The sequence below is a fragment of the Cherax quadricarinatus genome, chromosome 66 (genome assembly GCF_038502225.1).
Source record: "Cherax quadricarinatus isolate ZL_2023a chromosome 66, ASM3850222v1, whole genome shotgun sequence".
Lineage (NCBI taxonomy): Eukaryota > Metazoa > Arthropoda > Malacostraca > Decapoda > Parastacidae > Cherax > Cherax quadricarinatus.
The window spans coordinates 9,782,400-9,808,110 of NC_091357.1; the positions used below are offsets into that span (position 1 = coordinate 9,782,400).

Consider the following 25,711-nt stretch of genomic DNA (forward strand, 5'->3'; position numbering starts at 1 on the left):
TGGCCTAACTTTTGTCAGCTGTGTAAACAATACCCGGTCTAACTCTTGTTAAACGAAAACAAAAATCTGAGTATGGCCAAAGTTAATTCAACAAAAATTTTGTCTAGTAAATGGCGAGGTTATTGCCTAAACTTTCTCTTATCACTTTCCGCCCCCCGCCCCGCCCCCAATATGCATATTATAATTTGGTTAAATTTCCTCTACCTGGTGCCCGGGACTTGGGCGAAAAGTTCTTCGAAACTGTGTAATGAGTTTAAGATCGGAAATGGTTAAAGGTTAATTACCCGGCTTGCACGCAACTGTTACTGTTACGTTTAACAGTAACTGTGAATACTGTTATGTTTAATAGTATAACTGTGAATACTGTTATGTTTAACTTTCTATACACTTATGAATAACTGTAGAATAACTGCTGACTAAAAAAAAATCTGGCCTTCTTAAAACGTTTACTTTGGCTTGGCTTAACACTTCATGATATAATATATACACGTATAAGCGTTTATTTGCAACAAACATCAAAGTAGGAAACACTTGTAGGTAGCATGTGCAAGTGACACTGCAAAAAAAACACGCCATAATCCTAGCACACGACTCTCACAGCACAAACACATTATCTGTCAAAACACCATCACTCATGCATCTCCATGGGGAAGTAGAAAAGAATTCTTCGTCAGTAAGTCAAGCATGTCAAAAGCGGCGACTAAAATGCCGGGAGCATGGGGCTAGTAACCCCATATATATATATATATATATATATATATATATATATATATATATATATATATATATATATATATATATATATATATATATAATGACAAGCCACGGGGGACTTGGTTTGTCTTGCATATATGTCGTGCCGAATAGGTAATTGTTGCGATTTTGGCTTAAATAGCAACGCTCTTCTTGCAAGCGAAAATTTGTGTATACAATAATTTCGCAAAAATAGTTCTGAACCTAACGAAAAATATATATTTCATTGTGTTTGTTTATTATTAAATTATTGTAAACTTGTCTAAAATACATTTAGTTGGATTAAGCTAAATTAAATTGCGCTTGTTATAATAAGGTTAGGCAAGTTTTCTAAGGTTCTTTTGGTACAAGATTATTATTTTTTCATTAACATAAATGCAAAAAATATATATCTTTAAACTTATAAGAGAAAATTTTAGAAAGAACTTAATTTTAAACGAGTTCTTGCTTATTGACCAATTTTACCTATGGAGGGATATGTTGTGTATCTTTATACGTATGTACTTCTAAACTGTTGTATTTTGAGTACCTCTGCAAAAACAGTGATTATGTATGAGTGAGGTGAAAATGCTGAATGATGATGAAAGCATTTCCTTTTTGGGGATTTTCTTTCTTTTTGTTTATATATTATATATATATATATATATATATATATATATATATATATATATATATATATAAACAAGTCGGCCGTCTCCCACCGAGGCAGGGTGACCCAAAAAGAAAGAAAATTCCCAAACAGAAAATGCTTTCATCATCATTCAACACTTTCACCTCACTCATACATAATCACTGTTTTTGCAGAGGTGCTCAGAATACAACAGTTTAGAAACATATATAAAGATACAATATAAAAAGTGACCTGAAATAAATCAATATCAGGGGGCCCAATTATATATGTACCATCCTATTACACATCCCACCAAACTGCCAATATCCCAAACTCCTCCTTTAAAGTGCAGGCATTGTACTTCCCATTTCCAGAACTCAAGTCAGGCTTTATATATATACACACACACACACATATATATATATATATATATATATATATATATATATATATATATATATATGAATGACATAAATGCATCCACGAAGCAAGTGCTTTTAAAGCAATTAACCTACTGCGATTAGCCGGGATATTTTTACCCGTTTCCTAGGAATAAACTAAAATCCTCTACGACTTAGGCCACCATGCTTCAAACGTTAGGCACCCAGAACGTGGGCATGCCACTACTAACGCTAGCACATTTGTGGCTGTGAATTACTACAGGAACTAATTTGATTCTACTTCCCTTTCGGATACCAGTCTCACGAGTAGTACTGTGAGCACCGTTGTTACACTTGTATATATACGTTAGGAGGTGTGAAACTGAAACCTGGTAAGAGTTTTTGCACTCTGTCAAGATTGCCGGTCTTTTCTGTCTCACAATCAAAATGGCAGTTAAGTCTTACAAACTTCCTTTTGCATTCATTGTAAAATTATCTTCACTTCCCTGGGTGTCTCTTAATAATTATTACGTTTTGAGGTATTTATTTTACAATATCTGACATGTGACCGCCGGGGCGATAATCACCGGAAGTATTAACAGATGTATGTAAGAGATATATCATAGACGGAGACCAGGATAGTACATCTTGAGAATACTATCAACCAATACTTACTAGCATCTTGAAGGTTCTCCACCCTGGCAGGAACTAGTACACCCACCTGCAGAACACTACACACCAGTACCTCAGTACCTACCTGAATCATGAAGGTGTTCTCCCCCTGGTAGCAACCAGTCGTAGTGGAGGTCGGTACCGAGGGCATGGGCGTGGAAGGTTACCACCTCCCCGACCGCTCCCAGGTAATTCTCGGGCCACAAGAACACCTGGCGAAGAGAACACTAGTTTAGCATCAATGTGGATACAGCAGCGTACTACTGACAACTCTGAAGAAAAAAACCGGGTGCCGATAAAATTAGGTTGCAACTCACTTTGAGAGTCTGAAACTACAAGAATTGTGGAGGCACATATGGCTACAGTATAGATAATAGCAGCGAAAGAGCATACATGCTGCTGTGAAAATTCTGGTAGTGTGTGACAGTGGCTTTGGTTTACACCACACTGCCGAAATCATCACCCCCGTCTTAATAGGTACCAGTATGTCTTTACTTTACATATGGATAGCTAGAAACAGAACAGCTGATAGTTTATGCTCATCTAACAACTTTTTTTCTTCAATTGTTCAGAGATCTAATTCCATACCCCCATTATTTGGTTCCTATACCCCTAAGGGGTATGGATAACCCCGGTTAAGAACCCCTGGGCTACACAATCACGATAAAAAAAGCCAAGTGTCCCGCTAAGATGGAAAATTTGGAAAACATTTATATACACGACAGTGCTAAATTGATTTGATAAAGCTCTGCATAGAGCAAAACGCTGTCCCAACAAAAGTTTGCTCTGCACTCTTCCTTCCTTCACAGCAAGAGCCTGGTTGATATGTCAATTAGGAGGGAACTCTGGCCTCAGGCAGACTGCTGCGAAAGGAAAACTCTCGAAACCTGTCAAAGGAATGTCTAACTGCATCAAAAGTTATTAAATCAACCTTGAATTCCACATCAGGTATAGAAATGAATCAGGAAATTATTGTACATTCCCTCTTACTAAAACAAGTACGTGATTTAATAAGCATTTCTCCATAGTGATGTTTTCAATGTTACCAGTGCCAGATTTTTCTACATACAAATGCGTCTGCACCTGTAATGTTATTCCTGAATAAACGGAATTATACGAGAATTCCGAGCAAATTTTTTTACTTTTTTTCCACTTACAAATGTTTGACTGATGCATATTTAAGGTCAAACTCACTCGGCTAAAATGAAGCCAGCCATGTTACTTATTTAGGAGCTTAATTATGAATCATCAGAACATTTCATAAGCGACTATGGATGAACATCCACCAGGCGAACACACGAATAATACAGCCAGAGCTTTTGTTGCGAGGCAATGGAGCCGGAAGAACAAAGAGGGGGGGCACATGTGTACGAGTGCACAGTCTAAGCTTAAGACAAATAAATCGCAGAGATGTCATGAAATATTTCTTCAGCTTTGGGTAATGAAAGAGTGGGATGAAATGAAGTGACGAAGGCAGACAACATGCACAGATTTAAGATTAGGTATGACAGGGCATAATGCGAATTGGCTTTTTTCATTACCCGTCTCTCCTCACACCAAGATTAGTATCAGGAGGCACTGGGTTGTTTCCTGACGAATAAAACACTACCTCCACCACCTCCAGCAACAGAGGCTTGGAAGGAATAGTTACGGCCAGCTGAGAGGCCGGGCCTTGAGCTGGAATTCAACTCCCCAAGATCTCAAATCGTTCATCACACACGTGCCAGCCAGGCTGATACAAACTTTAAAACCGTCCATTAAATGATGTTGGCCAGAGTTCGAGCAGCTGACAGAGCCCTGGTGTAAGAGCAGCTGACAGAGCCCTGGTGTAAGAGCAGCTGACAGAGCCCTGGCGTAAGAGCAGCTGACAGAGCCCTGGCGTAAGAGCAGCTGACAGAGCCCTGGCGTAAGAGCAGCTGACAGAGCCCTAGAGTGATAGCAGCTAACAGAGCCGTGGAGGCTGTCTGGGCCAGGAAGCGAGGCGGGTGAGGCAGAACCATTGGTCGCCGACCATTAAGACAAAAGATCAGAGGCGAGGGATCATGGAGGAGGTTTTTCTTGTTAGTCCGTAATGGCCTGCCATTTCGTGGAGTAGTTGCTCGAGTTTTAACAGCAGCCGCCGCTAACAAGCGTTACACGCCTCGCCCCTCCAGAATCCTCAAGACAAGGAGGGAGCAGAGGGCAGGGAGGGACAAGAGAGCAGGGAGGGACAAGAGAGCAGGGAGGAACAAGAGGGCAGGCAGGAACAATAGGGCAGGCAGGGACAATAAGGCAGGCAGGAAGGTAGAAAACGGTAGGAGGGGAGGCAGTGCATGAAGGAAGGGGGAAAGGGAGGGAGGGCAGGAAGGAAAGCAGATAAACAGAAAGGAAGCAGGAGGGAGGTAGAGAGGGAGGGAAGGGTGCAGGGAAAGAAGTAGAAGGGAAAAGGGCAGGAAAGTAAGCAAGGAGTAAGACCGGGAAGAGGACGGAGTGAAACCAGGAAGGTGGCAAGGAGTGAGAAACAGGGAGGAAGGCAAGGAGTGAGAGACAGGGTGAGAGGGAGGGAGGTAGGGAGTGAAGGAAGCAGTCTTGGGATAAAGCTAGAGGTGATTAAACTTGTAGTGGCAACAAAAAAAAAATCAGCTTGCCTCAAACACTCAAGACGAAATTCCAGACTATGGAGCAAAACTCTTCTCCAGGCTGAGGGACTGACCACCTCAAAACTACGTCAAGAGTGATAGACTGATTACATTGTCTTCACATTTCTATTGCTTCTGGTGTCTCTGTACTCGACTGAAGCCTACTGTGTAGGCGAAACGCTTCCGAAAAAAGATACCTAACTTTGCAGCTATTACATGTCAACACGATGATTAGCACACGAGCCAGGGTAGACAGATACCACCTGAGGTGGCAATTTTTGTCTTTTAATCATTGAGAAGATCTATATTCATATAAAAGTCATAGCACCTGTGGAATATGACATCAGGTTTGATCTAAAGAAGGGAAAGATAAGTCCAGTTCCCCTGATCAAGAGCCTCTCACCGGCATCAAGGAGGTAACAAAGCCTTTCACCTACCATTTAGTTTGTAGGACCCATGTAAGAATTGTACAGTAAATTATAACCTTTTCCAAGAAGCATAGGATATGTACACCGTGAGGTGTGTCTCAGGCTATGTACACAGAGATGACTTTAGTCCATACTTTAGGGATTAAAGTATTCTTTACTGTCGGTGAACAGGTAACCTGCACAGCTTTAGTGGCGCTCGTGTAGTCGGTAGGCTTTAAATAAAATTAACCATTAAACCAAAGGAGCAGATCAGCTACATATTCAACACTACATATTGCTGGTGCCTGCGACCATGACCCCCCCCCCCTGTTGTTTAAGTCAACAGCGGTCCAGAATTACGACCATGTTATATTTGTGCAAACACCTGCTGCAGTACGGTGACACTTGATACAATCACCTGCTCCAGTAGGGTGACCACTTTATTCTGGCCTATACTTGAATTCTTTTCACAGAGTCTATGTTACTTGTTGCTCTTACTACTGAAGAGATATAAAAAACATAAGAGGTCAGGATTATTACTGAAATTATTATTATTGATTTTTGTATTATTCTTGATAATTATTATTATTGATATTGCTATTACTGATTTATTAGTCTTGATATTATAATTATTGATATTATTATTATTATCAGCATCTTCTCAAAAGAGCCCCTACAGGCAGTACTTTAAAACAGCCTCAGCAACAAACGCAAACACTCTCTGCTCCTCCTCTACTCTCCATCCAAAAACAAAAAAAAAAATCCCGGTGTTTGAAATTCGTGAGCCTGTAGTTTGTTTTTGTAATACAGCTTGCAGGATAAACACAATGGAGCCAAAAGGAGTTTTAACAAGACCATTCGTCTCTGGAGAGGTTGCCCACTGACAGCGCCGATGGTATAGCTGGTGATGCGTGCTAAATGCAAATTGATTGCGTTGAGAATTACGAGCTTGCGTAACAAATACGGTGATTAACACAGACTAGTATGTGAGAAACACACGTATGCCTTGATCAAGACAGTAAGGAGACGTTTCTCCCACCAGGGGATTCTTCAGCGCAGTGACGATGGGCATCTTCACACTAGTAATAATGGTGGAATTACCGACAAAATGTTAAGTAAATGGACACAGATGCAACTAATGTGATATTTTAATGTGGCAATAAAATGTCGCATTAGTTACATCTGTCCATTTACCTAACATATATTCACGCTCCATTGATAATAACTTATAAGTTCTCAAAAAATTAACTTAAAAAAATATTACAAAGATAGGGCACCAAATTTAATTTAAAATTTCCAGCATAAATCCCATTTATTAATTATATTAAACAATTTTTTTTGTATGTAGTTAATGGTGAACGCCTCTTCTGGTCGTCTTCAAACCTTAACGTTGGTGAATCGTATTCAGAAAAAGATTTGGAATTAGAGGTGCCAATTTTAGTGAAATTTGGAAAATTGAAATACTGTGTTTCATGTGATAATTTGAGTGGCTCATCCGATCAGCTTCGAATCTTCTACGCCGATAACTTGGGGTATGATACATACTTTGCAAAAGGTTGGGATCTTTATGGTTGAAGCGTTTCGCCTACACAGTAGGCTTCTTCAGTTAAATACAGAGGCAGCCTCTGTATCTGACTGAAGAAGCCTACTGTGTAGGCGAAACGTTTCCATAATAAAGATATCCAACTGTTGCGCATCTGTCTTAACCATCAACTATTAACCATTTTCAACATATTCCTTTTGCGTCCACAGTGTTGATAGCTGCATAAAAAACTTAAGCCGCACTCTGTACTATTCATTTTGCGTCCACAAAAGAGAGGGCTTGGCTTACAGAATACGCAGACACCTACTTCGGGATCGCGCAACGACCGAAACATCTATTTTCATGTGCATCCGATATGCATGGTGCGGAGGGCAGCGCAAGAGTACATAGAAAGCCTAGAAACTCAACCTACCCTAAAATTATATTTTAATTTCCTTTCTAGATTATCTAAAGGCAATGTAACACGAGCAGTATGTTTTGCTTATGAAGACATAATTGTTTTTGTATTATCTGACTCTGTATGCTTTATTTATTTATTGTAACGTGTATTTTAAATAAAACAAAAAAAAATTCCTTTCTAGTTGCTCAAGGTCGATTTATTAACGCTTCAGATGAAGTTATAAATATGATTTTCTTCATTTTAAGGTAAGTTACTCTTTTGTTACGATGAATTAAATCACGATACATACTCGTACACCTATCACAACTAAGCAGAGTTGAAACTGAAGAATTAGACACATGAGCAACATCTCGGTATCTATGATTAAGCCACTGGATGGCGAATCGTCTACATATAAAGATACTCAGATGTTGCGTCTAATTCTTAATTTTGTAGGTACTGTATACCATTCTTGTACGAATTTGAAACTCAACTAAGCAAAATTGACTCCCTTAATTCATCCTCCCCCTTCATTGTAATTCATGCTACAGGTAATTTAGATGTTTCTCCCTCTCGCCTCACTGTGCCAGGATGCTGCTGGCAGAGCGTAAATATTTTGTACTAATGTGCTTTTGCATGTACATATTTCCTGATTAAAATATTCAGGAAACATATTTTTGTGAAAGAAGAGGGAGGGAGGGAGGGAGGGAGGGAGGGAGAGGGAGAGGGAGAGGGAGAGGGAGAGGGAGAGGGAGAGGGAGAGGGAGAGGGAGAGGGAGAGAGGGAGAGAGGGAGAGAGGGAGAGAGGGAGTTGGGGTTGCAAGATCCTGTACGAGGCACAAGTACGCTCACACCTTGAGTATGCTCCACTTTCTTGGTTTGCCTGCCCCCCCCCCTCATCTGCGACTGCTTGACAGAGTAGAGAACAGAGCAAGACGTCTCATCACTCGCCTGGAACCATCCTGGATAGATCTGTCATTTCAGCAGAGCCTTCAACATAGGAGGGATGTGGGTGGCCTTACTGTTATGTACAAGGCCAATATTGTCAAAATACAACACTTGGATCCACCTCGAGGACAGCGTGAAACAAGCTTTTATGCCACAAGACGGGCAGAAAGCAACAACTTCACTCTGGATGTACCCTTCTCCAGAACATCACTCCTTCTGAGATCATACATACCCAGGATGACTCGAGTATGGAACATATTCGTACAGCATAATGATGTCAACGAGATAAAGTCAGTTGATCAAATGAAAATGCTGGCCCACAGATGGCTCCAACTTCATCCTGTTCTCTACTTGTATGTCTCATAACAATAAAAATGCTCTCAAATGAGCTGATGTTGGTAACAGTTCTTAGGAAGTTAGGAATCCATAACCAGTAAATAGCTGTCAATAAAGCTAGGGATCCTTAACCTTGATAAACTCTGTGTAAAAGAGAGAGAGAGAGAGAGAGAGAGAGAGAGAGAGAGAGAGAGAGAGAGAGAGAGAGAGAGAGAGAGAGAGAGAGAGAGAATTATTAAGATGAGAGCAAGAAACGACATATAAAGTGAGGGTAGGAGACAGAATGGAAATAACAAGGGGAGAACAAAGGAGAGCGAGGGAGATTGTGGGTGAAGGAAGAGATTAAATAAGGTGAAGGAAGAGGATAAAGGAGGGTTCGAGACGGTGAGAAAGAGGGAAAAGGTAAGGGAAAAGATGGAAAGATAATGCAAGAATGTGAGAGGATGGGAGAGTGAGGAAAGGAAAAATGCAAGGTGATGAGAAAGGGAAAATGCATGAGAAATGAAGAGAAGAAGGAAGACTGGGGAGTAAACGGAGAGAGAGAGTAGGGATGAACAGAGGTGATAGGAGGGAGTATGTGGGAAAGACACACGAAAGGACTTGGGAGTTCACACCCAGGTTACATGCTGAGAACTATCCACGATAACTAAATTTATTATTATCTAAGCGTATGAGTCAAGGGTAGAAAAGTAGAAGGCTCCTTCCCAACTCTTCATTCCCTTCGGTCACTGCCTGCACGAAAATGGTGAGTAGAGATGTAAGGACTAGAATAGAAGTGAAAGGGAGAAATGGGAGAGGGGTGAGGGAACAGAGGGGTCTAAGGGAAAGATAGATGAGAGACAGAGGGGAAAGAAATATGAAGGGGAATGAAGAGGGGATGAGGGACGGAGAGATTAGGCAGAGGACGAAAATCCATAAAGCAACCGAGATAAAATGTGTTATTTTGTTTACCGAGATGAAAGTCCTGCATTAACCTAACTACCAAACACACACATACGCGAGTACATGTACGTGAGTACACAAAAGCAAGACTTTACCAAAACTCCTAAAAATGCAAAGAGCTTAGTATTCCACATGGGATTATATTCTGGCTCGCCCTCCAAGGAATTAAATAGGCTATCTGGAGTCTACCTAGGGGGTGCTCCAAGGGTCATCGCCCCCGCGGTCCAGTCCTTTGACCAGGCTTTCCAGTGGATCAGGGACTGATTAACTATAACACTCTTGAATCTATAATCCTGAGAAAAGTGGATCACTACCTCGTCCATGATGGCTATGTAGGCTTATGGGTCACTAACAGCAACAGAATGGTTGTTCAAACAATTGAAGAAAGAGGAAGCCTGGCTTCAGAAAGGGATGCTAAGGAAGAACACTCGAAACCAATCACAAGTATGTCAAGGGTATTTATCAGTGACGAGCTTGAAGGAAATAATCATTAAAACTGTGGGTTAAAAAGTTTACATGCAAAAATAAAAAAAAAACGCTATCAGTTCATTTTATTTAGGCAAAATAACGCTAGCAAGCCAGGTCAAATAATGCGAGTCTGGTTAAACAATGTGAGCCAGGTCAAACAATGCGAGCCAGATCAATGCGAGTCAGGTCAAACAATGTGAGCCAGGTCCAATAAGCTATCGATACTCTTACCAGGTACACACAATCTTCAGAGATAACGGAGAGGAAAGAGCTTCACTTCCTGAAATTAGTCGAGCTTGTGTAAAATGTCGAGAAGAGTAGATAAGGAGAAGGAGGAGGAGGAGAAGAAAAATAGACGAGAAGAAACTGAATAAGGCAGACGAGGACGGAAGAGAAGAAAGGGAAAAGGTGGTGATGATAAACTAAAGACAGAAGAATAGTAGGATGAGAAAGAAGCGGCAGAGGATGAAGCAAGGATGAGAAGTGAAAAGGAAAAGTAGAGAAAGAGTATACATACAGTGAATTTCCGGAGAGGTTACATCAAGATATAAATATATAAATCTTTCCCACCTTACCCTCCACTACCCTCGGTTCACACAACCTCCCGTTCAAAACAAGAAACGTAAAGCAACATTGAAAAAAAAACAACTACGAGGAAATGTAACAGGATATATCATACATGGCAAGGGTTTAACACCATACAATATATGAACAAGGATATTCACGAGCACAAGCACACAAGATGAGCCTCTGGCACCAGTAACACTGTCACACCACGGTGATAAATTCACACACACACACACACACACACACACACACACACCTCGTGGGGCGAAACAACATTATGCTGGATGACACAGCATGGAGGAAGGAGATGACTAGCTAGACCAGTCGAACAAAAACAGGAAGTTTTCAACACAGCAAAAATCTAGCCTTTCTTTTTTAGGTATCCCTTAAGGGGTACCTTTAAGAGATTGCCTGAATTGTTTTTTTCGTACTCCAACTTTTCGATTTCATTTCGCTTATTACTCGAGAACGCCTCGTCCCATCGACTTCAAATTTTCAACACTTGTGTTATATAACGAGGACCAGATTCCTGGAACATTAGTCATGTTCATGTGCCTTATAGTCAAGGATGTTAAACCCATTCCCATCCTCCTGAAATGGCTCGCTTTAACCCAGATGTCAGGAATCTGTCTTAAAGAGGAAAAAAAAGTTGCTGACAGATATGGCATGAATAAGACACTGGTAGAAGAGCAATCCTCTAGTCTATTAGGCCAACGTATCGATCTGTATGTCTTGAAGAGCTCACCTGCGAGAGAAACGTCGTGATTTTGTATTACGGCTACACCACCTCTTGAACAATTCCAAGTCTCTTCAAACACAGACCCACATATGAGCAAACTGCGTCAACACCTGCTCTTCCTCTTAGTTGTGCCGCCTGGGCGGCTACTTTATTGTGCACCGTGCTCATCCTGCCAGAGGTTGTGCAAACAATGAATTACAGTAACAAAAGTCACAATGGATCGTTTCCTCTCATCCAGTCAGCAATTCTTGTCTAAAAGGGATCATGACCTTTCCTAGAGAACAGAAAAGGAAGGTATTCCTCGTGATATCCAACACATACCCCGAATGAAAAGCAGAGGCGCCACAAGTACACTAAAAGAAAACACAGTAAGTGTCCGTAGCCCAAAACCGTTCATCAGCCTCCCACCAGGCATAAAGGGAATTACTAATAGACCCTTGGCTGCCTTGAAGAGGGAGCTGGACAGATCCCTAAAGTCAGTACCGGATCAGCCAGGCTGTGGTTTGTACTTTGGACTATGCACGGCCAGCAGCAACAGACTGGTTGATCAGGCCCTGATGCACCGAGAGGCCTGGTCAAGTACTGGGCCGCGGGGGCGTTAACCCCAGAAACACCCTCCAGATAGACAGGCATACTAGAGGTATACATTATTCCTCACAGGGAGGTATTCCTTCGAGGTGTTCCTTAATTAGTCAATACACCGGGCAGCTCCATAACCCAGGTCAGTAAAGAGAGCTAAGTGTTCTACTACGTATAAAAACATGTCTAGAGTGATCTTGTGTTATCAAGGCCACAACTTGTCACACAGGTTACAACGAAACCATTAAAAAGCTCTTGATTAAGAAGCCACTCAGTGGTTCATTATATGACTAAGACCCACCTAACCTGATTTTTCCCTGGCGAAAAATTAACATACACCGAGAGATGTCTATCTCTCAGTTTATATATACAGGCATATGTCTTCCAATTTATATACAGAGATGTATATCTCTGTATATAAATAGTTTTTAAATATCGGGCTAAAGACTAAAGTATTTTTTACATTAACTTATATTTGAAACCTGCAATATGAACAAACTGAGTGACATTATGGTATTAAAATGGTATAAAATACCAACAGGTTGTTAGGTAAGACACACATGCAACAGTTAGGTATCTTTATTTCGAAACGTTTCGCCTACACAGTAGGCTTCTTCAGTCGAGTACAGAAAAGTTGATAGAAGAGACGTGAAGACGATGTAATCAGTCCATCACCCTTGACGTTTTGACGTGGTCAGTCCCTCAGTCTGGAGAGGAGTATTGTTCCACAGTCTGAAACAATGTAATCCCTCAGTCTGGAGAAGAATATTGTTCCATAGTCTTAAACATATTGTTTCAGACTATGGAACAATACTCTTCTCCAGACTAAGGGACTGACCACCTCAAAACTTCAAGGGTGATGGACTGATTACATCGTCTTCACGTCTCTTCTATCAACTTTTCTGCACTCGACTGAAGAAGCCTACTGTGTAAGCGAAACGTTTCGAAATAGATACCTAACTGTTGCATGTGTCTTACCTAACAACGATATTATGGTAGCCAGGCTTAGGCTTGGTTACAAGTACTAAGAGACACAAATGATCAGACTAAAATAAGTATGTGGTTAGAGTTGTGGTCACTTTCTTGAACACTTGTACTCGACAGTCCGCTATAGACAGTATACTAACTTATGTGATATGTCAAGATACCACACATTAAGCAAATATCCTAAATTTGCTTGCAGCACATAAGACCAATTGTAGATATAAATCAAGATGTACTCCTGGTAACCCTTTCAAGGCCTAGTTTCTAGGTCATATGCTCTTGCAATTCTTTCTACAGGATGGATATGTGGTGCACAATAAACTTGCCGCTTCGGTGGCAAAACCTAAATTTAGCTACTTTAAAATAACTCACGGCTGTCGCTAGACCTTAAACCTAATAAAAGTAAGCTGCTTCCTGGTCAAACAAGTGGATGACAGTTACACACTGGGAACAAAAGCTGTTTACCTGTCGAATATATTCCATCACGGAGGATGAGATTCATACAGTGTTAAAATCTGTCAGCCTGAGTTGGGGAGTATCAGTAAAGCAATGAGGATATCGTCAAGTTTCAGTGTATACTGTATAAGCTTGACGTGTTAACACTCAGCCAGAGGTACACCGCAGCAGAGCGCCGGCAGACCAGTGGTGATTCACTCAATAGTCTTCAGTGTTCCCGGTCGCTTACCTTTGGTTAACTTTGTAGGTTGGTAAACTTACAGTATCATTAAATTCATAGAGACGCACTAAACCCATAATAGTCACCGAACGCCTGGAGAATGGAAGGTAATCAAGACTGATCCAAGAACACGTTAATTTCAATTCCTCTTAGGAAGAGCCCTTAACCGCCATGAGTGCACCTCACTGGCAAGCTATATCCACACCACGCCATGTACGGCTCTTCCTTCGTGCCAGTATGCTACATACCAAATAGGGTTCAGTGCTGGGTCTCCAGTTTCAAGCACTGGGTTTATCTCTCATGGGAGATGAATCCAGGGAAGACGTAAGCCCAGGAAACTGGACTTTCCCTCCGTTGGATCGAACCTGATCGCATCACATTAGTAAGTAAGCAAGCAAGCAAGTATGTTCATTCAGTGTGATGGAAAAGCGGGTAATAAGTACGGTTATGGTTGTTCAGACAGCCAGGAACCACTAGCGCGTTACTGTAAGCCCGCACTACCATCTAGCGGGCTGAAGTTGAACTCCAGTTCTTGGTGCCTGATTTGCTTTAATTTATATTCCTGGTAGTATTAACCTTACCTGGTGTGGGCGGAAGTTTGGAGTATTTCTTTTCATTGTTTCTGATTTTCCTGGTTACCAGTAATGACACTGAATTTGAATACCATTCTTTGTCTTTCTTTAATGTTATACTTATCTAACTTTTATGTAACCAGTATTTTCTTAATTGTCAGCTCTGCTGCTGGCCTGGTCAACCAGGGTAGACGCTAGTAAATTGAAGCAAGATCCCTATCTACAGAACGTCGTGGTACATTACGACTCCTCACCTCTGAAATCTGAATTGTGGTGCTACAGCCAAGTAATGACAGGATTTTTCAAAACATCGGACGAACACCCCCACCCAGGATAACCAACACCATTTCTTCAAAACATCAGGAGACCATCCTGGGCATTAGATACTCCTGTCCCAACATCATAGCGGAACCACAGTGGCCAGTTTTTATTTTGTATTTAATTTGAATTAAAACCCTTAGAAAATTTTCCTCATTATTATTACTCGAGTCATTCACTGACTTATTTTTCCATTTTTTTGTTCAGGCGGAAGGCGTTCCCTTGATATTCAGGTATACACAAATACAGTTACATAGATAATCCTACATAGCAGCATATGTGTAGAGAACCTAGGATAACCCAAAAAAATCAAAGTAACTTATTACCATTGGGGTCCCCAGACGGTGTACGAGCCCTATGGATTTAGCGCTTCTCCCTGAATAAAATAGTTTCCTAAGCTCAGCCACGTAATACCTGTATCTCTAATTGCGTCGTGATCTTGAAAAAAAAAATGTTTCAACGAACCAGAGATAAAATTTAAATGCAAATACATTTAATGGTAAAAAAAAAATATACAGGTACAGACCAAGCATTTATATTGACAACGTTTCGCTCCTGTGAAGAGATGTATCCAGTCAAGTGACTAGATATTCAATTGACCTGATATCTATCGCTCAAAGGGTATATTATACGGACAGTCTGACTTGATAAGTCACTGAGAATATAAAAATGGGATACAGTACCGACATGTTGATAAGTAAGACACCTAGGTAAGATACCTAACTGCTGCACATGTGTCTTATATAACAATTGAGAATGTCTCACCCAAGGAGATGTAACACCGCACCTAGTCCACCATACTGGAGACTGCTGTCACATGATACGCAAAAACAATGTACAGAGGCATGAAGAATACAAAAGCACAATAACGTGACACATAGGATAAATAAACTTATGACAACGTTTCGGTCCGACTTCGATCGGAACGTTGTCATAAGTTTCCTTTTCCTATGTGCAGGCCCTTCTCATAACCTACCCATCTCACTAATAGTTATACTACGGCTACTACTACCATTACCACCACTTTCTCGCTGAACGCCACCTGATTCCCGCCACAATTCGTATATCCTTCTTAACTGTCTCTGTATAATGACTAATCAAGCCACTCGTGGCGAAACATTTATTAAAGGAAATGTCCTGAACTGTACGTAAGTGCGTGTATTCATATCCTGTTGGTGTCACCATACTCTTCACTTTCTAAATATAAATCATTCTGCGTGGTGAAGTATGACCTGCGTGGAGAATCAGGACCAGAAATATATCGTGGGTCTTGTGTGTGTGTCAAGTAAACAGCACTTGTTCCAGCATTGTACACTGCAATACATGTATCCTAGTGAGCGCGGTCATGTGCTATCCTAGTGAGCGTGGTCATGTGCTATCCTAGTGAGCGTGGTCATGTGCTATCCTAGGAGCGTGTCATGGGCTATCCTAGTGAGCGCGGTCATGTGCTATCCTAGTCAGCGCAGTCATTCGCTATCCTAGTGAGCGTGGTCATGTGCTATCCTAGCGAATATGGTCATGTGCTATCCTAGTGAGCGTGGTCATGTGCTATCCTAGAGTGAGTGGTTATATGCTATCCTAGTGAGCGTGGACATGTGCTATTCAACAGTGGTCTGTGCTATTCTAGAATGGTCATGTGCTATCCTAGCGAATATGGTCATGTGCTATCCTAGTGAGCGTGGTCATGTGCTATCCTAGAGTGAGTGGTCATGTGCTATCCTAATGAGCGTGGTCATGTGCTATCCTAGGAGCGTGTCATGGGCTATCCTAGTGAGCGCGGTCATGTGCTATCCTAGTCAGCGCAGTCATTCGCTATCCTAGTAAGCGTGGTCATGTGCTATCCTAGCGAATATGGTCATGTGCTATCCTAGTGAGCGTGGTCATGTGCTATCCTAGAGTGAGTGGTTATATGCTATCCTAGTGAGCGTGGACATGTGCTATTCAACAGTGGTCTGTGCTATTCTAGAATGGTCATGTGCTATCCTAGCGAATATGGTCATGTGCTATCCTAGTGAGCGTGGTCATGCGTTATCTCGGTGAGCGCGGTCATGCGCTATCCACTTCTGCACACAAAGGCAGCAGAGTCGGGGCAGGGGTGGCCAGCAGCGCCAGCAAAGCAATTCCAATTTCATGCCGACGATTTGATGATGAGCGCTTGACCAAACCTGGAGGTCACAGTAATAGGCAGCAGCAGCGAGAATAAATGAGAATTTCTGTTTGTAAACGAGAAAACACCCACGTGCATGCGCACAAACACCTATACACGCACACTAGCGCTGGCGCACGAAGGAAAAAAAAGTGGGGGAGGCGATAGGAAGACGAATCCAGCCCTTAGAAATATATCCTCCGTATACATTATCCTATCAAATAAGTGTGATAACTAAGAACACTTGGGTTTTCCCTTACATTATTCCTTTATCCGCATCCCTAACTCTATGCTTCCCAACACACCTACTATTATGCTTATAACAAATAAGTGAATTGTAGCTATAAATCCAGATGTACTCCTGTAAACCCTTTTGGAGCCTAGTTCCCAGGTTCTTTCACGACCGATCAAAGGATGAATATGGGGTGAATAATTAATCTAGCCGATTCGGCGGCAAAAATCTAAATCTGCCATTAAAAAACTCACAACCCATGCCCAAACCATAAACACTCAATTTTGCCCCACCCAAATACGACAAAACCCCTCCCATATCCCAGCCACCAAACCCAAACCACTACTCCAAGTCCTCCAACGCAGTCACCCTCCAGTACAGTACATTCTTCCCCCTCCCACTCATCCCATTCAGTAGCCAACATCCTTACCCCTTAATCAAAGAACCGTCAGCCAATGCATTACAAACCAGGACACAGAAAAAGGCAAGGTCAAACTATGGTCTATGAATACAAAAGGAATACCAAACAGAACTTAATTAAAAAATATACCAGAGGCAACATCAGATGACAAAGTCGAAGACTGAGAAATGAGGAATCAAGGGAGGCGGAGTAGTGCAGCAGTTATTCAGAAGAGGCGTTCCGAGAAACTGGGAGGAATAAACACAAGTGAAGCGAATGACTACATAGTAGACCTAATCCCAGCAAGAGTTATTAAAGAAGTAGTCAGTAATTTGTAGGTCAAAAGCAGGAAACATGAGAGACAGGTGTGCAAAAAAAGACAATGACAAGCCTTAGAGCGGAAGTAGCAAGGAGAACCCAATTGGTTAAAGCAAAGCTAGTGATCATGGTAAACTTTACCCATAAAGAAATGATCAGAAATAATTAAAACCACACAGAGTACCAGACACAAGGAGGGCTAATATATTAGATTGATGTACAAGAAAACTCTGACAGCTATTCAGGAACACAACAAAAGTGAGAAGGGTTGAACCACCAAGACTGAACCTGGTCTTCAACTTAATTAGCATCTGAAATAAGAGAAATAGACTACAAGAGACCATGAGGCACATGGGACCACAATATCGAGTTTCCATTACACCGTGTAAGTAAACTTGAAGAGCATCATAGTAAGAGAAAATGGAAACCCACACTATGGAGAGGAGTTTAAAAATGGATAAGAGACTTTCTGAATGTAGTACAATGAAAAGGGAAATGGAAGAAGACCGTAACGAATGAGCACCTAACCGGGAAGTGCATGAGGGCAAAGCAGGAATTCAAATAAAACAGAGGACACAGAAAGTCTAAAATAAACAGAGTATGGAAAACTACAGGAAACGGAGGATGGCAGAACAGCTATATTATTAATATAATAATCAAAAGAAGCGCTAAACCCACGATGGTCAGAATAGCTATAAATGAATAGCTACGCCTAGGTGAAGAAAATGCTACAAATCACATTTAAAGGAAGACTGCCTTAAAATAACAGTAAGATTAAAGGAGAGATAGGATCAATGGGAATGACAAGGCCAGAAGTAACAACCTAGTAGATCACGCCCTGCTCCACCGGGAGGCCTGGTCATGGACCGGAATACCCTCCAGGTAGAGGAACTGAAATGAAAATTTACGGTATATATTCTCTGTGGAAATAGGGTCAACATCAAGAACACGAAAAAGAATGTGTTGACCAACGACTGACTGAATCTACAGAGCAGGGACAGAGGGGAATAGGCTTCTTAGCGAAAGAGATACATCCTAAAGTAACCTGATAATATGTCACCATGAATTATGAATGTGTAGGTGCAATAGCACTGTGAACTGCTAGGAAAAATCGAAGTCACTGGAAACAAAACAGGGCATTTGCAAGGTGAAAGAAAGCGAATGCAGTCTTAAGAAAAGGAACAGATAGGCACCGTAAACTACAGGCCAATATCACTGATATGCATTAATACCTAAGGTAACAGAGAATATAATTAGATGGGTGGAGGAGCATCTGGAGAGATGCGGTAATGAACATGGTTTCAAAGATGGTAAATCCCGACTCACGACCTGCTAGAATTATATGACGTAGAAACTGAGATAAAGCATACTCTAGGGTTGAAAAAAAAAAGTCAGATTCTGGCTCTGTATCACACAGCTAACTAGTACATACAGAAATAAGCGTCGATAACAAAAAGAAGCAATGAAATGTATTACAAAAATAAAATGGAAATGAAAGTGTGTGGTGGTCCAGGAGGAAGTATCAGGAAAAACAGGAGTAAGAAAAGGAGATATGAATCTGTAGTAAAACCGATACTGCTCCTCGTATATGTAAATGATATGCCAAAAGAGACAGTATCCTTTCTCAGTTCGCAGATGTGAATCTAATAAGAATAAAAAAAACATCTAAAATGACAATGAAAGGGCTACAAAATGACCTGGACAAACTTTAGAATTGGTTAGACAAGGGAATATTCTAATAAACTTCCAGCAAGTGCAAGTTATTGAAACTGGAGTAGAGAAGGATCGAAAACTGGGTACAAGCTGGGTGGCAGAGGCAGCAAACCTCGGACAAAAACTTTGGGTTGAACAGCTCTAAATATATCGCTACAGATAGGCGCACATCATCCCAATAAACTCGGCAGCATGTGTTCGACATGAGAAACCTAAGATAATCAACCCTTCTAACCTTAACTTTTTTTTCTTTATGTTCTTAAGCTAATTTTTCTACATACGTCTTCCTTCTCCTATTACCCCCTCCTCATATTACGATTACCACAGCCTTACCCCCCTCTTACAATCACCTTCCTCCTACCACCTCTTCCTTCCTTCCCCCTCCTATTAGTCCTACTCAGACCAGAACATAGATTAGATGCAGGAGCTGCTCTGAAGAGCCAGAACACGTGTGCAGTCACGCATTACTTTGCTTAAGTAAAGAATGTGTCTGACGGTTACAAACTCATGCACAAATCCCAGATCCAAATCACCAACAGCTCTGAGGGGGGTTACCTGAAGACAAAGATGTCGGGGAAAGGGGGGGTTTACCGTCCCCCCCGGTCCGGGTCCGGGTCCGGGTCCCGGAATAGAATTTCCATTCATTTTTGTAATCATAATTAGTTCTTGTGCAGTCGTATATGATGGAATTAAAGGAACTGTTCTAAATAGTGATCTGAGTGTGTCCTTGTCATTCAGACAAGTGTAAGCAATCACTCCCTTCATGGGACGTGGTGAATAGTTCTTTCTCCAAGGAACTGGAGCTACTCTTCCTTTCCTTGGAACAAACCTTATGATTTCCTCTTTCCCCAGGTGTAGTACGATACGCATAGGTTTAAAGCTTTTCCGTGAATATATTATTAGGGAGAAATCACTCGATGACCTTTTGTGAAATCAGTAGTTGGCGAGCATGGTAGTTGACGCTTGGTGAATTAATGCGTGCGAAATTTCTAACGAGACAAGTCGTTTAAACAAGCTGAACTGCTTTAAAAATGGATTATTCGACAATTTTATCTACTGCACTGCCAGATATATTAAGGTGAATTCATATATGTACATCATTAATCTTGCACCAAAACTTAGCAGCCTAACATTACCTTCCTTAAATTAACGCAGTATAAAATTCCTGTTTTATATATGTTAACAGTTCTTGGGATCATCGCCCCCCGTGGACTGGTCTCAAACTAAACCTCCTTAGGTGAGAAGGAAAAATTACAGGCATAAGACTGTTAAAAATCAAGGTAAAGATAATTTTTAACAATATAAATACTATCTACACCAATTAAATACTACCCAACCTGTCTAAAGTCAACCTAAATTTTGCTAGTGCTGTTTAATGTCAATGGAATACGTTTATTTCCTCGTGCTCAGATTAATATTCATGGATTTATTGCAACAATGAATTTACGCTCTGATTGTTTGGTGAAAGGATCGTTGCTTAATTAGCCATCTCAGAAAGGATTCAAATCTCGGGCTGCCTGCAACAATGAAGAAAGACAGGTTGAAGGAGAACTTTGATTGGGACACAGTTTCGCTCTATGTACGGCTTTATCAAGTATGACTCGATAAACCTTTAAACAGTTTAACAAAACGTTGTCCCAATAAAAGCTTGTTCTGCAATCTGTCTTTACCCAAATCAAGTACAGGCTATAAAGCCTAACATATACACACACATATAGCAGCGTCCTTCAGCTTACTGACCTTGCTTCATGCGTCGAGTGGCAGCTAAATAAACCAGTCTTCATAAAGGCAACGTCAAAACTAATTGGTGATGTAGGTCACGCTTCTAATTGGAACGGCAGAACAATGCGCTCGGCAAGCTGAACACACCTCACAGGAACGCCTTTGGGTGATCTATCACGAGAGAAAAAAAACGACCACCACCACTTCCTGAACGTTGACACACTGTACGTCACGGAACTAGACATGAAAACTTTGTATCTATCAAACGAAGCCCTTCCCGCCGTAGGCAGTCCAAGCCAGAGTACAAGAAACCGGAAAGCTTTCTCACACAATTTTGTAGCTGAGTATAGGCTGAGGTCGTTGACTGCTTGTAAAGAATTAATACAATTAAGGTACTGGGAGAGCCTCAAAGCACGTCAAAGTGTCTCAGACTGCCACAAAATCTTATTAAATTTTTAAGAGGAAACTACCTTTAATAAATCTTCAGTGGGATACCAGCAAATTATAAAAGACTTCATAAACATTTAAAAATTAAAGAAAAAAAATTCACTTCTGAGACGGTAAAACCTGCGTGGAAACTAAACGAGGAGGTTGAAGAACATGCTACAGAGAGGAATAAAGACAAGATATACAGCTTAATAAGCATATATTGAAATAAAACTCTCACTCTATGGAAAGCTTTTTCGAGTCATTATTTAGAAATCAAGCTCTCAGTAGAGCGAAACGATATCTCAATAAAAGATTCCTCTGTGCTTTTTTTTTTCAACAGAAGCGTTTGGAACCTCAACAAAAATAGAGCACAAAGTATGTAAACTGACCTTTCCTAAGCAGGTTCAACCATTCCCACACATGCATCCCTATATATTTGCCGCCAATACTGAACAACAGGCCGTTATGACTGTTATATGATTTTCTACTGACAAACTAACAACAATCTTGCCCAGAGTACTTCAGTGATCCTACATGGCAAATTGTTGCATTCATCCACAACTAATACTAATCGGTTTGGTGCATGCTTATGTTGGACTGCGTGCTGCTAGCACCAGTAATCTGACTGATCAAGCCAGCTAACAGGTGGCCGAGGAAAGTCAGAAAAGCAGTGACCCCATAGACCTTGAAGGGGTAATGGAAAAACAAATTTCAGTAAACCATTTTATCCCACTGGTCCACGAATTTCAATAAACAAGTCTGCCCCACTCCTCTGCATTGGACTGAAGCCACTGGCTGGCAAAACGTTTCCAGAATGAAGATACCCAAGTGTCATACATTTTTTTCCATAATAAAGATACCCAATTGTTCCACGTGTCTTATTTATCAACATTTCGGTTTTCTAAACCATTTACTTAAACCAGTTTGTTCCACTCGTCCACACACACAAGGTGATCGTTCAGCTGCAGCGGTTCAAATGAACCAGTCTGCCACTGACGTCATCAAATCCGATTTTTATTAAAATATTCATGGGGAAGCGCTAAATGTGTAAGGGTGTAATGGGAGTAATCAGGTTCAATCCAAACGAAGGAAAGCTCTAATTCCTTGAATCAAGAGCCCTTCACCGACATCAAGGATTTACCCCCACCCTCCCCTATGAATGGTTCTCAAATCGGACCGAGTTATCACCCACAGAATTCAATTTTCTATTTATGGAATGCAATTCGCAATTCACTTCCCACTCAACTTCAGGGGAAAAGAAAAACATTTACTTCGACTTTAAAACAAAAGTGCGAGTCAAAAAGTGGTCTTGTCAGCGGGAAATATTTGATGTAACAATGGATGCTCATGTAAAGGTCAGCTTCACACAGACCCAAGACCATAAACACAGCTTCAGTCCACACCACTTCAAGAGGGTGTGCCTTGATGCTGGTAAATGGATCTTGATCAAAGGAATTGCAATACCCTTTTCCTTATAGAACAAAACTGATTACTTCCAATTCCCCAGGTGCTATTTGACCCTTATGGGTTTAGCACTTCCCAATGAATTTAGTATAATTTACCCCAGAAATTTGAAAAAAAAGTTAACTTCATCTACAGAGTCCAGTAAGGTTAAAATACTGTATTATTAAGAGTTAATATGAATTTACACAGGTAATTTAAACAAATTAAGCAATTATATTTTGTCAAGCTTCCTTCCACGTTCTCATCAGGAGGATGAGCACACTATTCTCCTTACTAACATAGTCTCATCAAAGGGCTGATGAGCACATTATTCTCTTTACTACCATATTCTTTCTTCAGGATGATGATGAGCACACTATTTAAAATTTATATTTAATGAGGCTCCTCTTATCAGCTGACTCAAATCTCACATTATTAATTACCTGATAAAAAAAGATTGCGATGGCTACTTAGGCCCGCGGGAAACTAGCAGCTTGATGTATAACACCGACAAATGCATAAAATACACACGTGTGTGCGACTTCAATAAACTTTTAGAATAAGTATGTAGTGCCTACGTTCGAAAGAACGTGTTATGGTGCCTCTTATTTTTTCTAAATCTTCTGGCTAACCCCAGACGATTCTAACTTATTCAGCTTCTGATGATGGCCAGTGCCAAAGGCGCTATATCTTATCACAATACCCCCTCCCCTCCCTGTGGCTATTCGCGCATATACATAAATGCAGAACAATTCACATTATCAAGGAACCTCACAGTTCCTTGATAATGTGAGAAATCACGAAATCAGTGGTTGTTCTGCATATTATGACATCACCTGTTTACTCTGATTTTATTGCACATATACATACAAGTACACATACATATACATGAGCTCATATATTTACATATAATGTGTACAGAATGCAACCGCATACAACTGAGGCGCCACTGGACAAAGTGGCAGCTGACCAGTTCATGTACAGTAAATTCACAAACAGCAGTGTCAGAGTCCATGTCTTATAATACAGTCAAGTACATCTTACTTAAGTTGGGTGAAGCTATCTGGGGCGAGGATGTAGATCAACATGTTTTCTTCAAGGTACTGAAAAAACACATTTCCATTTGTGTTAGTTTTAAGGTCTCCTAAATCCGTAAACCGTGCACTGGAGTCTTCCATTGTGATTATTTCTGTGCTATTTGAAGGGTGTCCTTTTTCATTTTGTCACATCTCACATACACATTACATAGGTTGAATGTGGGGCGTTGTGTTAACTTGAAAGATCTCATAGTAGATATAAACTGTCTTTGACATGTTTGCAAACCCGCCCACTTTTGATATAGGCCAGCAATATAATAAAAATATTTCCAACAATTCTGGAGGATTTTTGTCTTGGTGCTCGGAGGGTATATTTCTTTTAGACATGTCTACTTCCTCAACTTTAGCACCGAGCAAAAGGTTATACAGTCTTTTACTTGAACTTGATATCCCTGAGATGAATTTAAAAGGCTCTCGTAGTAGTAATCATTCTTGACAGATACTCTGACATATCAATTAAAGGTGATGATTTAAGTTATCTTTAAAAGGGTATTAATCAGTATGCTTGCACGGCCGTCTCTGAGGGCATCCATTCCTTTGATTGTCAGCAGTTTGGAGCTTTATTTTTCCTCTACTAACGAGAAAGTGGTGACTCAAGAAATCGTAATGACACGATTGCAAACAAACCATACCCCCGGCCGGGATTGAACCCGTGGTCATAGTCTCAAAACTCCAGCCCGTCGCGACGGGCTGGAGTTTTGAGACTCTATGACCGCGGGTTCAATCCCGGCCGGGGGTATGGTTTGAGAAAGTGGTGCTTTGATACAGAGGGACACTTAGGGAACACATATAAGCTTGTCATTAGCGGTTATTGTACATTTTTGTGTTGTCACTGTGTGAGGTGTCAGGTGTGAGGTAGGACAGGTGAAGCTGGCTTGGACCGAATTATGGTATGGTCAGCAATGCTGGGTGGTGTGACAGTCAGCAAGGTGCTGCAGGATCAGCAGACCTGGGTGTATCAGTCAGGGCTTGGTGCATCTTTGGAATGGGCTGGAGCTGCTCTCCGCACTTTAGGATGTAAGGCAGCTGTCACACATACTGTATGACACCTAGAGCATTCTCTTGTGGAGTGGGCTCCAGAACAATTATATGCTGTTTCTTATAAGTAATACTTAACACCCAGTTAAGAGCTAGGGTGTCATGGATACAGCTAGAGAACACTGTTAACATCAGTCACACAGGTCTTTCCAACATATTACCAGCAGATTTCAGAAACTGGGCAACTTCCTGCTACAGATGCCGACTCAGTTGGGTTGTGATGGCATTATAACACGTAGGCCCTCAGGCCACTAGCCAACACAGCCTGGTTGACCCGGTGGTTAACAGGGAAGCCTGGCCTCAGGACGGGAGAAGTCCTCAAAACCGGTCACAGATATACAAAGTAATCACCCCACTTGGGTCAGGGAGGGTCATAGCCACTTTAAACTCCCGATACAAACCCTAATCACATATCCATTAGGGGGTAGCCAATCTCTTCTGCCCCTAATGGTTATCCGAGTAATTAAACCGCAGGTAATATACCCTTCTTGTTAGGCCCCTTACATTAATACCGGCGGCTTTGCGCGGCGACACAGCCATTATTATAAAGCAAGCAGTGGGGAGCAGGTAGCAACAAGGCCGGAGGGGATTACTTCGGCATCAAATATGAATGTATGGATTTAAATGAGTAGCAGATACCCAAGCCTGGGATTACACGGGCACCGTTGCGCTGAGCTGGGAT

At 41.2% G+C, this 25,711-nt stretch overlaps 1 protein-coding gene across 1 annotated transcript in view; it reads right to left on the minus strand.

Annotated features, from left to right (window-relative positions):
* Positions 1 to 515: 515 nt before the first annotated feature.
* LOC128704200 (uncharacterized) overlaps positions 516 to 25,711 on the minus strand; it is a 308,440-nt gene continuing 283,244 nt past the window's right edge. Inside the window, exons 8-9 of the mRNA XM_053799257.2 lie at positions 2,501 to 2,627; positions 516 to 556 (exon numbers count right to left, since the gene is read on the minus strand). Of these exons, the coding sequence (XP_053655232.2) occupies positions 516 to 556; positions 2,501 to 2,627 (168 nt within the window). The remainder of the gene's footprint in view (positions 557 to 2,500; positions 2,628 to 25,711) is intronic.